Consider the following 13,274-nt stretch of genomic DNA (forward strand, 5'->3'; position numbering starts at 1 on the left):
GACTTGCATTTTGACATGATATCTATTATATCAAGAAGCTCAACAATAACGGGATAGTCGAGTCGGCTGATCCTTACCCCATAAACTGCACTAAATATAACACTCGTTGCATATCGTTCTGTATGTGCTAGGAAATGCTCAGGAGCGTGGTATAAATCGCGAATCATCATTCTCGACTCATACTCCTGATACTTTTTAACTGACTGCGCTGGCTTGGGGCCAAGTATATCAGTATATACTCGCCTCAGAAGCCGGAACTCTTCTCCGACACCTTTAAGTGGCAATAGGCTTGGCCAAACTTTTTGGACAAAGCCATTCATCTTTGGCCTATCTGAAAAGACAGCTCCTCGCTTGGGACGATTAATTTAGTGTTCTTGTCCAAATATCCCATCAGGCAAGACATACCTTATCCATCAATTCTTTAGCATCTGCCAACTTGTTTACAAACAAAAATGGCTGCGAAAAGAGCCAGAGCATAAAAAAACCACCAAACTCTTTGCTCAGTGGGTCAAGGGCTTTCTCATTATTCTTTGAGATTTCCGAGAAGAAAAATAGGTTTCCGATTAGAGGCCATGGTTTAGGTCCCGATGGATATTTTTTAGCCAGACTTCCTTTTCGAAGGGAACGGCTAAATAGAGCTGTAGCGAGACATATTAGAATTCCAAGAATGGAGGCTTGGGTAATAGCCCCCTTGGTGAGTACAAGAAGGGATAACATGAGAAACCGAGCGTTGAGAACCAGCTAAAATCAGAAGAAAGTTGAAAACTACATAGCTTGAAATCAGTTCGTGTTATTAGGACCCCATCAGCTTGCAAACTGCCCAATATATAGGTATGCTTAAAGAGCAGCCCCGCTTGCAAACTCGAATACTTATCACTTGTCACATAGATAAGGGGCCTCCACGGTCCATGGAACATTGGGTGCGACGTTATTAATGCAAGTTGGGTGGTAAGGGTTGTTCCAAATGTAGCAAATTGCATCAAACCCCTGCAGACGCCAATCATCACATCACAGCTTGATGGGTGGCTTCTCTACGAGTGGTGGAAGAAACCGGATAGATATGAGACTCTTACGTTATGGTGTCATTAATTATTCAAATCAAGTTTTCTGCACTTAGGTAGAATATGTAACGGTGGGATCTATAGTGACATTGTCTGTAGCTCAAATTGAATGACTGATTGCCTATATATCGGCGTATATGTATACATGGACTTTGAGTATATTTGACTATAAAACATGGCTGTGATGAGGTAATCTAAAGCTTTCTACATGTTATGCTTGCAAGGGTAATTCATAATTATATATTGATATATGTATCGATAATGCCAGAGCTACAAATTTGTATCCCAACTTTGAACCTAGGAAGTGGGAATTCGAATCATTCTGCATATCTAGAGCATCTATAGTAGAGACTCATGTAATGAAAGATGGGGGAAAAGGTTCAGAGGAATCTACAGGGCCAGATTTGTATCTCCATCAAAGAAGCATTGGGAAGTTTATGCGTTGCATTCAGTGGGCAAAGTGGCTTAGATCCCAGCTGCAAATGAGGGGATACATCTACAGTACGGGGTAAACGAAAACCGAGTATATTCTACGAAACGCACTAAAGAAAAGAAGAGGGAATTATACTTGTTGGCTTTGATGGTTCATGTGCTTGTTGACGAAGCCTCTCGGTATCCGTTGAGAAGAGCAGGAAGAGCTAAAACTCGGGCCATGCACACATAAAAGAGAAGAAAACCCGCTCGTAATGGCATATTTTCCCGGTTTCAACAGATTTACTGTGTAGTATCGTGCCCGGGAGCCACTTTCCTATGCAATAGGTAAAAGGCCCCGGCCGTCGGTCTCACGGGGTTACCCCCCTGCCTGTTGAATACGATGTATGTACTCCGTACGAAGCACATGTAACTTACCCCCACAATCTAATTCATTGCATCTTTGTATGAACAATCTCATTACAGTCTAATTTAGTTGATTCCCTTCCTCCGTAAGTTCGCTTGCTCGCATGCTTTCTTGGCCGCTGCCACAAGTGAATTCTTGTGATGCTTGAGGGAATGTCACCGAGCAGCAAGGCCCACGTCACATGGATCGGTACGGGTACTCCGCATTCCTGCTTACACCATTGGTAGGGGGACATGTATTCTTTATCTCTAGCGTCTGTTTTATTTGTATTTCTGCTTGATGAGGTAGCGCTGGTTCTTGAATACATGTACTGTGGTCATGATCATAACCCTATTTTCAAGTTGTGTATTCAGCGGGCAGAAGGTTTCGAAGGTCCTGAAGTTTAGAACCTTGAGACGTATCTTGACATATCATCTAAAGCTGTCCAGTATCTCGATTCGAGGACAATAACGAGTCATGAGCGGGCCGTCCAGCTGTGGTGATACCGTCGTTAGCGTCATTTAAACGATCCGACCGTTGTGCTTAACCCCTCTCGGAAGTTCAAGAGCTGCCGTGTTAATAATCTTCATTTCAAATCTACATACGAGTATGGCTATACGGAGCTGTTTCCGCATCCCCCACAAGGGTTGCAACAATGCTAGTGCTGACACAGCAAGGTGCAAATACTAGGTACTTCGTCAATAGTTGCCAAAGTCTCATGCCAGGTTGCCAGGGCTAAAGAGTGCCTCGATGTTCAACGTGGTATCCGGCCCCAAGTCGCCCAAAGACCCATGCATGTTAATTCACTCGTTCGGCTGTTGGAGTCAGACTCCACACTTTTCTTCTAGAGCATGACTCGGATCCTCGAGTTATCTGCATGTGATGGACCATAGCATTTCCCCGCCCACTATCTGGAATAAAAAGCACAAAATATGTACCAAACAGACAGAAAGCTGACATGCACTCTACATATATTATGTCTCCGCAGGGCTCCAGGTTGAGAAGCTCTAGGAACTCTCTCTCCAGGAGTTGATTCCAAATACAATTTTTTCATCACCATTATTCTGGTATCAAAATTTTCGGCAAGAGTTCCACTCAAGCAGGAAGTTGCTTGACAATGCTTGGACAGGAAATACAGCTCGCTTACATGTAAACACTGGTCTGTGACTGTTGTTCTTTCTGATCGGTTTGTAATCTGGAACACTTGCCGCTATATACATGTGAACTCTCAGCCTCGTCACGATTATAGGATTTAATATAAAATTCCAAATTGATTGGCTGCTATGCGGCGGGGATCTATTGCTGCCTAATATTTTGCCCGCTTCATGTTGCCATTCCGGGCTTTCTTCAGAAAACTTGAACATTGCAAATGACTCTATCTACAGGACAAATCCGCAAAGATTCTCAGAAGCGCTGACTCACCGTACCCTGTGAGGACCTCTTCTTCCATCCCTTCTCCCAGCCCATTCCACATAAAAAGACATCATGTCAAACCCTGAAGTATACGCCGTTGGTTGGATTTGCGCCATAAGTACAGAATACGTCGCTGCGCAGGCTTTCCTAGATGAGAGACACGGTTCCCCGAGTAGCGTCTCCAGACATGATAACAACGATTATACATTGGGGAGAATCGGACAGCACAACGTCGTCATAGCCGTTCTTCCCGACGGAGAATACGGGATAGCTTCTGCAGCAAGCGTGGCAAGAGACATGCTCCATAGCTTTCCAAACGTCAGAATTGGTTTGATGGTCGGCATTGGCGGCGGCGCGCCGAGCCCAAGCCATGATATTCGCTTGGGTGATATTGTTGTGAGCGCTCCTCGTGATGGAATGGGTGGCGTCTTCCAATATGACTTTGGCAAGACAATTCAGAACCAGAGCTTTCAGACCACTGGATTCTTGAATCAGCCGCCGACAGTGCTTAGGACAGCAATGGCAGGGCTTAGGTCTCAGCACGAAAGCGAAGGACATGGATACGAGACCACTATTACTGAGATTCTTAATGTGAAGCCACGACTCCGGAAGAAGTACACTCGGCCGGCTCCGGGCAGCGATAAGCTCTATCGAAGTAACGTGGTTCACCCTGAGAATGATGACGCTGGCTGTCAGACTGTATGCGGCGACGGAGCAGAGAAATTGGCGCCACGCTCAGCACGTACGGAGGAGGAAGATAATCCTGCTATTCACTATGGCCTTATTGCTTCTGCAAATCAATTGATGAAAGACGCCATCATGCGTGATAAACTCGCTAATGAGAAGGGCGTTCTGTGTTTTGAGATGGAAGCAGCTGGACTTATGAACCAGTTTCCGTGTTTGGTCATTCGAGGCATCTGTGACTATTCGGATTCGCACAAGAATAAGGACTGGCAAGGGTATGCCGCAATGACGGCAGCTGCTTATGCGAAGGATTTGCTTTATCGCATACCATCGAACAAAGTTGAGGCTGAACAGAAAATTAAAGACACCCTGTCCCACGGTCAGTCACCCGTCAATTGTGTGGACTAGAGTTTGAGGATAGTTGCTCACATAGTATTAGTTGGGGGCACTGTTGACCACACGGAAAAGGAACGGAAAGGAAAATAAAGACGTTAGGATCCTGAAGTAGATGATCTTACTATCCCTAGAAGAGTCATTTGATCAGAATGCAAGCTATATATCGATTACACTGCCAAATCCATGATCTTTACTTTCGTACGAGAGGGTTACTCTTCTAATATTATGGTATTTTTAAATGATGAAATGCTAATGATACGTAAGAGAAGAGGCTTCAATCAGCCAAAAAAGAAACTCTAGCTCACGCGTTTGACCTTCGCAAAATTTCATCCACAATACCTAGATAATCTTGAGATCTGTACGGGACAAATGTGTCTTTGATCCCTAAACCGCCCTTTCGATTTGGCTTTAATCCCATATCTTTCATTAATAAGTCAATGAAATGCTGAATCCCGCTACCAGCACTTGGTTCTTGGGATAGATTCTTCCGAAAGCTGAATGCATTTACTTTTGCAATCTCATAGTCTATGTCTTCCTTGCTCTTCGAGATGTCCAGGTCAACGAGGTTCTCGAGCCAGCAGATCGCCCATAGAGCGGAGACCTCGCTGAGGATGTGAGTTTGAATACTGATCAAATATCCTAGAAAGATGAGGGAGCGGTCATCTGCTGCGGCTAACGATGAAGGCAGCATATATCGATATAGACGGTATGGCGTTAAGGAATCTGCTGTCTTGGGTCCAGGAGAATCTTTGAGAATTGGTAAAAGTGACAATATGTCAGCATCAGCTCTCATATGAAGCTTTTGCCAGTATTCTGTTGAACTGTCGTCTTCAAGCACCGCAGCCTTAGGTAAACCTAAAGAAAGCCCGAGTGCAGGATCAAATAGGACATCTTCACTTGTCCATCCCGTACCAAACACTAGAGCCTGACAGCTGATAGTTTTTCCATTGGAGAGATGAAGAATTTGATCTTGAGCAGATGTGATGCGCGTTCGATGAACTGTGAGGAGACCATCTTGTTTACTCAGCTCTGAGATGAACTTGGGACAGCTGTGCAAAGCTGCGCCTCCGGCTGCCGAAAACAAAGCACTGCAGCAAGTCTTGTTAACATCATGTTCAGAATCGTGACACAACGAGTTCGTCGGTTTCTAGCTCTCAAAAGACTTACCTATTACTCTCAGGCAACAACTTTTGCCGGTTTTCATCCGTCATGTCTGCATAGAGTCCGCCCGTTTTCGTCTTCTTCGCCGCAAAAGACCAAAACTTGCCAATCAGCCACGTTCCAAGCTTGTTATTGCCGCTGTAGAAGAATCTTCCAAAGAAAGTGTCGATGCTGAAGATGCTGACAGAAAACACGTCCTTCCATCTCCCAACAAACTGGCCAACGTGATAGCCCCATTTCAGTCGAGTGCTGAACATCATGTTTGGCCCGTTGCCTTTGTCGCTGATGATCCAGTGCACTTTCTTGCCAGCTTCGATGCAGAGGTTGACGGCATCGATAGCTGACTTTCCGCCTCCGTAGACTGCAACACTCTCAATGTCTGTCCCGAGAAGAGCCTCGTACTGCTGCCCGATGTTTTTGGTGTGTATAGACAGACCCTTGAACCCAGCCATCGCCACGTCGGGATATTTAGGATTCGAAAAGTTTCCCGTGGCAACAATTAATTTATCGCAATCAAAAATCTGCGAAATCTGCTTTCCATCATCGCCGGTATTTTGAGCATCGACGATCCATCCCTTCTCTAGTGCTCCCCGGCGAACATTCGTGACTCGGTACCCAAATTTGCATCGCTCCAGAAGATGAAACTTTCGAGCATACTCGTGCAGATACTCATGAACTTTTATACCTGGCAGTTCATCCCAATCCTTGAGCCCAACCACGCCGGGCATTGGCAGGTCGCTAAAGTCGAACAGTCCCACGGGGCCATCCGCTATGAAGCCCGGATAGCATCTTGCTTTGGACCACACACCACCTACTGTAGATTCTGATTCCAGAATGGTAAGGGATATAGCAGGGTTGGCCTGTAGATACCTATATTGCATTAGCAAAAGCTGAATAGATTCCCTGTGTTTCTTCTCAGAATGGGCATGGAAGTCCTATACGTTTTTGCTGCAGCCAGGCCAGCCCACCCTATCTCTAAGTTAGTCATGCTCTTTTCTTTTTCGAATTCCAATCGGGTGCAACTACCTGCGCCAATAATGATCACCTTTGTCTGTTGCTTGATCTGTTGAGCCATTGCTGACTTGAACACGGCTTAGTTCAAGTGATCGGAATCTGATCTGCCAAGCGATTAAAAAAAATTTACAAATTCCAGGACTCATTCACAGCATTAGGGAAATATAGAGACAAGAGAAAGTCGAGCTGAAAATCCGCAGATAGGTAGACCTTGTTGCCCCTAAAGAGTGGCTACGGGTATCACACTATATTGATCTGTAAGATACACGTAAGCACCACACAAGATGTGTATCCCCCTGGTAAATAATTTAGTCTACTAATTCTTACTTGAATCGGCCGTAAATCTCACCTAACCGCGTAGCACATAGATATCGAATATGCGGCACCAGTGCAAGTCGCATATAGATATCTCAAATTATTAAGGCGAGTATGCTTCGTACAACAGAGGCATTTCCCACTCAAAGAACAAGAAGACATGAGCTCACTGTGATAAATTTACACTTAGAAAATGGATTAAATAGCTTCTTAATTAATACTTATCCTTCATCATCTTCGAATACTCTAGGTTCAGAGACGGGCTACAAAGCCGCCTGTCAAAATTGATGACAGGAACGCTAACATACATGTGATTTAGTAGCCACGCACTTAGAAAACATTCGCTATCATTTAAAATATTCTTGGCAAATAGAGATTGATTTCTTCTTTAGAAGAATATTATTTAATACATGTGGCTACATATGTAGTCGCGTTAATGATATTTGCTGCATCACCATCTGGGTACATGTATGTAGCTACGTGCACCTCGAGTAGTCAATCATGACAAAATCTTGCTGTTTCCCGCCAATCATCTACAACTTGGATAGAAAGAATATCTTGTCCATCTTTTAGTTGAAAATCTCAAACAATCGGCTCAACCTTGTCTACCAATACCCAATAGCCCGATTGGGGTTGAAAGGTATCATGCTGGTCTCCGTCTTTGCTTGCGGACGATTTTGCTCCCACAAACCCAGCTATCGCAGTCGTTTCATAGCGGTTGAAATCTGCATAGTCCAAAAATATAACTGGAACTTCGGCCACTGCTCTTGGAACAGCCGAAGCACGAATGATGGGGAAACAGACATCGTCAATGATGAATCGCCTCCAATTCGCTTCCTGTCCTTCAACATCGCGAAACTGGTAAATCTTCTCACCCTTGGCATCCCAATAGCAAAAAGCGGTGATCCATCCGGAAGGTAACCCTACTGTACCGGAACCATCTGATCCGTTGTGATGCGCCGCCCTCATCCAAAAATCTTTGGTCGTCCGTGAGTCTGGCTTGTCGAATGTTTCAACCATTTTCTCCATCACCTTGGTAAGGATTGTGCTCCAGGCTGAAAGTTCCTCGCCATAGGTAGCGATCTTTGCAACTTTTCCCAGAAGATTGACCCAATCCGCTCTCTCTCCAAGCAGGGTAACGCTTGGAAACCCGCATCCACCCCTTCCAATACATTCGAAGTAAGATTTTACAGTTGCCATCATGATAATTGCGGTTGTGGTCACATCCTCGGTGGTTGTGGTTGAAAAGTTTGGCAGCATCCAAGACTTGAGGTCGGGGTCGGTTACATTCTCTTGTATCAGGTCGGTAAATGCTCGTGCAAGTGTGTCGAAGTCGACGGACAGAGGGCTCATCAGCCCCGTGTCTACAACGAGCTGCTTTTTGCCTTCATGAGTCACGAAGAATCGCCTCATTTCTTCAGCATGGCCGTTTACATAGAAGCTGAATTGACCCATGATGGAAAGCCATACGTCGTCAGGGCGCAGCGTAAGGTGGAGGTCTTGCTGGAAAGCGCGGATGATTACTTCAACCAAACCATGTCCGTAAGGAACCAAGGATACGTTGTTCTTATCCATGTTCTCGAAAGACTGAAAGAGTACTTGGCGTGACTCTGGCCCGATCTTCTTGTTTGTTTGCACAAAATGTGCCTTCGGGCCATCCATGGTCCAAGCCTTAGACGCATGACGAAGTAGCTCAGCGGAAGAAGTAACAGATTCGTCGTTGTTGAGGCCAACAATACCCGGATTCAGCTTTGTCACGGCATTTTGGGCTATTACTGCAGGTGCTCTTAGAGTCTGCAGAAGCTGACATGATCTCTGTGGAAAGTAGAAGTTGAGGTAAAGAATGATGGTGGCTTTGCTGATGTGGAAATTGATGGGCAATGATGACTTGTATGTAAAGGTTCAACAACTCGAGGAGACATGGATCGCATGAGGGTTATTTATAATTTTGGAAGGGTAGAATCATGGGATACACAAGTGCGTGTAGACAGATATCAAGCACCGCAAATCTGTTTGGTGACTATAGCATGTACTTCCAGAACAAGGTGTTCCAGGCAAAGTGAATTAGCCAGTACTAACTACATATATACATGGCATGTGTGCATGTAACATACGCGGGATAAGACACATGTAACCTGCCGTTAGTTTCGCCCATTTATATCCCTTTATTATATATATTTGTGCCTCGAGATCATAGCAGCAAGTGAAGACGTGGCTCTCTTATGACAACTCATACCTTATGTGCCACGACTTGAGTCTTCTGAATCACCACTTCCCTTTCATAGATACATGTATCCAAGGCTGCTATCCGCATCCCTTCTACCCACCGCGCATCGTGGCTGTCTTAATTCCGTGATTGAGGCGGTGGATGTAAGTCAACTGACTTTAATGCGGCTAACCTCTTAGTAAATGTGAATTTTACCCCTGTAGCCACAAACGCTTTCCGTTCAACAGTGAAGAGAAACAAGTGAATTCGTAGAGTAAGCATTGCCACCTGTCCAAAGCCGGGAAGAAGTTGTATGACAATGTTCCATACCATTCACCCCATTTGTCAATTTCCATCCACTTACGGGAATATATGTATATTCTCAACGTGGTAGTAGAACTGCTGCTTGAGTTGGAAGGACGAGCCAGCACGTACAGAGGCTTCAATTCTCATAATGTACCTAGATACCAGGAAGAGTGGGAATGGGTGAGAAGTAACAGACACTTTAAATTTAACTAAGCAAAATGAATGATCAATTATCTGACTTTGAGTAGCCGTATACAGGTACTACACTTCATATACTAGGCCAAGCGTCGGGTCAATGCTTCCATTGCAGAGCGCATCCCAACCCTTGCTATAATCTTCCATTCCTTTACCCCATTGAAGTGTCAGCCCTTTGATACCTCCATTCTCTTTGAGTCGCGTCCATTCTTGTGAGAGACTCTCAAAATACCCTGCTGTTCCATCACTCTTCATCCCAGAGTCTCGCAAGCCAGAAGCATTGCACACAGCGACACCGCTGCCGGGCACTTCCGTCAGGGCGTTTAGCTTGGAGCCTTTTCCCTGAGGATCACCACCGACGATGAGAATAATCACACTTTTTGAGGCACGCGTAAGAATGGCATGCAGATCCTCATCAACTGTACCTCTCCCGCCAAAATTGGCGAGCAGCACTTTGGTGTTGGCGTCGATACCCAGCCGGGTAGCAATGCTATCATCCGTGCTCGAAATATCTGTATACAGTAGCAAGTCGTCATATAGACCAGTTGCTTCAGTAAAGCTGCGTGATTGGGCTGATCCAACCGCCACGACCTTGCGAGGCCGTTGCTCAGCGGGCCTCGATTGACGCAATAGATATGCAAACGAGAGTGCCGTCTTTCCAGAAGCCCCAAGGAGCACCACCACGGCGTTTGCGAGATCAGCATCGCTTGAACTCCAAGGTAGCGGAGCACCAAGCGGGTGGGAGAGCTTGGTTGAGTCCCAAGCAAACGCATACCGGTTTAGCATGTAGCTCGTCTCAAAGAAGACACGAAGGGCAGAGTCTAAGCCTCGAGACGATTTGTCTGCCTCCAAGTCCAGCTCTGGAGGGTACGATATATATCGGTTGTATATCTTCATTTGACTAGCCCTTCGCTCACTCGTCTCCAAGACGTGTCCAGTCTCATCTTCAACGGTTACCTGAAGTATCTCGGGATAATTCCCGATGGGAAGGTAGCCATACAGCTTGGTGCCAACAGGCACTCTATCATTTTTGCTCTCAATCACTTCGCCGTATCCCCAAGCAGATACGCGACCGTACTTGGAAGCATCATCATATGGCGCAGGCAGTGACGGAACTGCAGCCCAAACATTCCACCAGCCGAAGAGATGACCAAGTCGCGCATATGTAAAATTGTTGGTCGTATTGGAGATAATCCTGCTACGGATACGGATCTCACGGGCCGCTAGATCGGGCAGAGGGTCCGCATTATGGAGCGCGACCAAGTATTGCTTTGTATAGTCCGATTTGTCCAAGATGTGAACCTGGGGAGCTGGTGAGGAGGCCATATCAAATAGCGAAGTGAGTCGATTTTCGTCTGCTGTGAAGAGGCACGAATAAGAGCGATGTGATGGGAGAGAAGTTGAACCCAACAAAAGTCTTGGGGAGCAGAGCTTCAATATTGTTCACGGACGAGCGCATTAACTCCGTTCCTCGGCATTCACTACATATCGGGCTGTGGCGGATCCCCGAGGCTGTACGTGAGATCAGACGGTAGCTTGAAGTAAGCATGTGTTCAATGGTAGGATCAAATATGACAGGGGTTCTTAGTTGGCTCATTTGGCGCACATTTGTACATGTTAGTCTATTCCAACAAAGGTACGCCTCTATGTAAGATCAATAGTCTTACATTGTCCTAGGCTTTTGCATCTAGCTCCTGAGTTCTATGCATTCACTCTGATGGACTTTATGCGGTTTCGCCTGACGCTCACTCGAACTATATCATTGTAATAAGGACTGGAACATCCCAGCAAACTTTAATAGTTCCCAACCCAGAACCTCCTCTATAGCAATCATTTCTTTCCCCATTCACAGAAAAGCAGATATATTACATATAAATCCGATCGATAATCTAGGATCCTTTTGATTGCCTCTCTTGCGATAATGCCTACGTACATAACTTGACCTCCTCCTTAAGAAGCAATATCATCACTTCCACGCCCTGATCCCCATTTCCTGCTACAGCTTCCATGACATGGTTTGTGATGAGAACTTGTATTTCCCGCTGATCAAGGAATAATCTTATCGTTTTCATGCCTGACCTTTATTTTCTGCTGCTGACTTAATTACACCTTCTATGATATCAATTTTCTCTCCCCGATAACAGAGAAGATATTTTAAGACTTTCATGACATCTCCCTGCTTTCCTGCTGCAATTCTTGCGATGTCTTCTATGAAATCAATTTGAACCATTCACTGCGTAAGAAGGAATGACACTATAGCATCATTATTTCTTACTACAAGTTTAACAAACTCCTCCTTAATAGCCTCGTCTGCCAGGTAACCAAATAGTGATTCCAACAATCCCTCACTCCGCTATGCCTCAACTTTGACAATTCCTTCTGTAAGATTTTGACACCTTACCGTCTCGTAAGTCTACAGGCAGTGTCATAGCATTTATCTGCTGAGTCTTTTATTTCACCTCCATAAAGAGACGCATAGACCAAAAGGATAAAACAACACACCTTGTGCTATCAAAATATCGGGACATTTAAGGGATACAGCGATACATGTAGTTTGTAGCCACTATTTATTTATTTTCTACAATATTGGACTCTATTTAGGTAAGTATTCCAGGTAACTATACGTGTAGATTGATTCACATGGCCACATAAAATATCCGAGAACTGGCCTCAATATATTTACACTCATGTCTATTGTGCTATCTAGGCATCATTGTTTACATTCATTATGCGTCGAGGCAATAGTAGATGCTGAAGCAAGCGTAAGCACCTGTAGCTCGCCACAGCTGCCTGTTGTTGTCTCTGAAGCAAGCAAACGATCTCTGCTGGTTGTTTCCAGTTCCCGCATACTGGCCAACGCTAAAGCTTCCAGAATTGATGTGAGTGGTAAAAGTGTTTCCGCTTGAGAAGCTCGCGGTATAAGAGTTTCCCTCCCAGGTCACCAGACGCTCAGGGTTGGTGGCAAAGGCAATGTTCTGCGAAAGCGGCTCGCCGGTGGACTGAGAGTCATCTGGGTAGTAGACAATGACACTGGTAATTGGCGTGCCAACATCGTTGCCACAGTTGGCAAGGTGAACTCCCCTATATAGAATTAGCGATGCTGCCGATATGATACTTGAGAAATTGAGATTGTCTTAAACATACTCGCCGGCTAAAACGCTAGGAATGAAGAGGGCAGCAGCCGCGAGCAGAAGAGCGGTAGGTTGAAACATGGCGAAGGTTGTAAAGAGTAATAAGATAGAAGTGCTACTTATTGAAGTCTTTTAGTCTTACTCTCCAGGATAAAAATCAGGAAATGGTGCTTGAATCGGCTTTATATATCTAGAATTTGTATAGTATATATTACGTCTATATTTGGAGTCCTATATAGATGAGGGCCATGATAGGCTGGTATACACATGGAATCATACATCGTCCATCCCCACCAGTTGGCGGTGTGCGGGCGCCTGTGATAGTGTTTCCAGCTATGAGCTAGTATATGACTTCAAGGTTCTATGCGCCAGAACATGCTTTGGAAAGGAGAATAAGCCCATATACAGATGATGGGTCCATGAGGCGGAAAAATAAATTAGTTGCACAAGCAAATCCACCAATTGCACATGGGTACGGATGCATATTGGATGGATAGGATTTACGCGAAAATCTCACGTTTGGAAATCTAGAAAGAGCTTGTGGATAGGATCCCTGTACATACCTAACCGAACGA

The 13,274-nt window shown here is 45.1% G+C and overlaps 5 protein-coding genes across 5 annotated transcripts; 1 reads left to right on the forward strand and 4 right to left on the reverse strand.

Annotated features, from left to right (window-relative positions):
• Positions 1-3,363: 3,363 nt before the first annotated feature.
• On the forward strand, positions 3,364-4,383 carry Triagg1_9909 (uncharacterized protein; the record flags this gene model as incomplete). The annotated part of the gene is made up of 1 exon (XM_062904919.1): positions 3,364-4,383. The coding sequence occupies one exon, from the start codon at positions 3,364-3,366 to the stop codon at positions 4,381-4,383; it is 1,020 nt and encodes a 339-aa protein (XP_062751129.1).
• A 289-nt stretch (positions 4,384-4,672) lies between these two features.
• Triagg1_9910 (uncharacterized protein) lies at positions 4,673-6,607 on the reverse strand (the record flags this gene model as incomplete). The annotated part of the gene is made up of 4 exons (XM_062904920.1): positions 4,673-5,459; positions 5,539-6,402; positions 6,474-6,501; positions 6,559-6,607. 4 exons carry the CDS (start codon positions 6,605-6,607, stop codon positions 4,673-4,675), a joined length of 1,728 nt encoding a protein of 575 aa, XP_062751130.1.
• An 836-nt stretch (positions 6,608-7,443) lies between these two features.
• On the reverse strand, positions 7,444-8,523 carry Triagg1_9911 (uncharacterized protein; the record flags this gene model as incomplete). Its single annotated transcript, XM_062904921.1, has 1 exon — positions 7,444-8,523. One exon carries the CDS (start codon positions 8,521-8,523, stop codon positions 7,444-7,446), a length of 1,080 nt encoding a protein of 359 aa, XP_062751131.1.
• Positions 8,524-9,634: 1,111 nt separating this feature from the next.
• Triagg1_9912 (uncharacterized protein) lies at positions 9,635-10,894 on the reverse strand (the record flags this gene model as incomplete). The annotated part of the gene is made up of 1 exon (XM_062904922.1): positions 9,635-10,894. The coding sequence occupies one exon, from the start codon at positions 10,892-10,894 to the stop codon at positions 9,635-9,637; it is 1,260 nt and encodes a 419-aa protein (XP_062751132.1).
• Positions 10,895-12,294: 1,400 nt separating this feature from the next.
• Triagg1_9913 (uncharacterized protein) lies at positions 12,295-12,780 on the reverse strand (the record flags this gene model as incomplete). Its single annotated transcript, XM_062904923.1, has 2 exons — positions 12,295-12,649; positions 12,713-12,780. The coding sequence occupies 2 exons, from the start codon at positions 12,778-12,780 to the stop codon at positions 12,295-12,297; spliced, it is 423 nt and encodes a 140-aa protein (XP_062751133.1).
• Positions 12,781-13,274: the final 494 nt, after the last annotated feature.

The sequence above is a fragment of the Trichoderma aggressivum genome (genome assembly GCF_033847375.1).
Source record: "Trichoderma aggressivum f. europaeum strain CBS 100526 chromosome Unknown scaffold_061, whole genome shotgun sequence".
NCBI classification, from domain to species: domain Eukaryota; kingdom Fungi; phylum Ascomycota; class Sordariomycetes; order Hypocreales; family Hypocreaceae; genus Trichoderma; species Trichoderma aggressivum.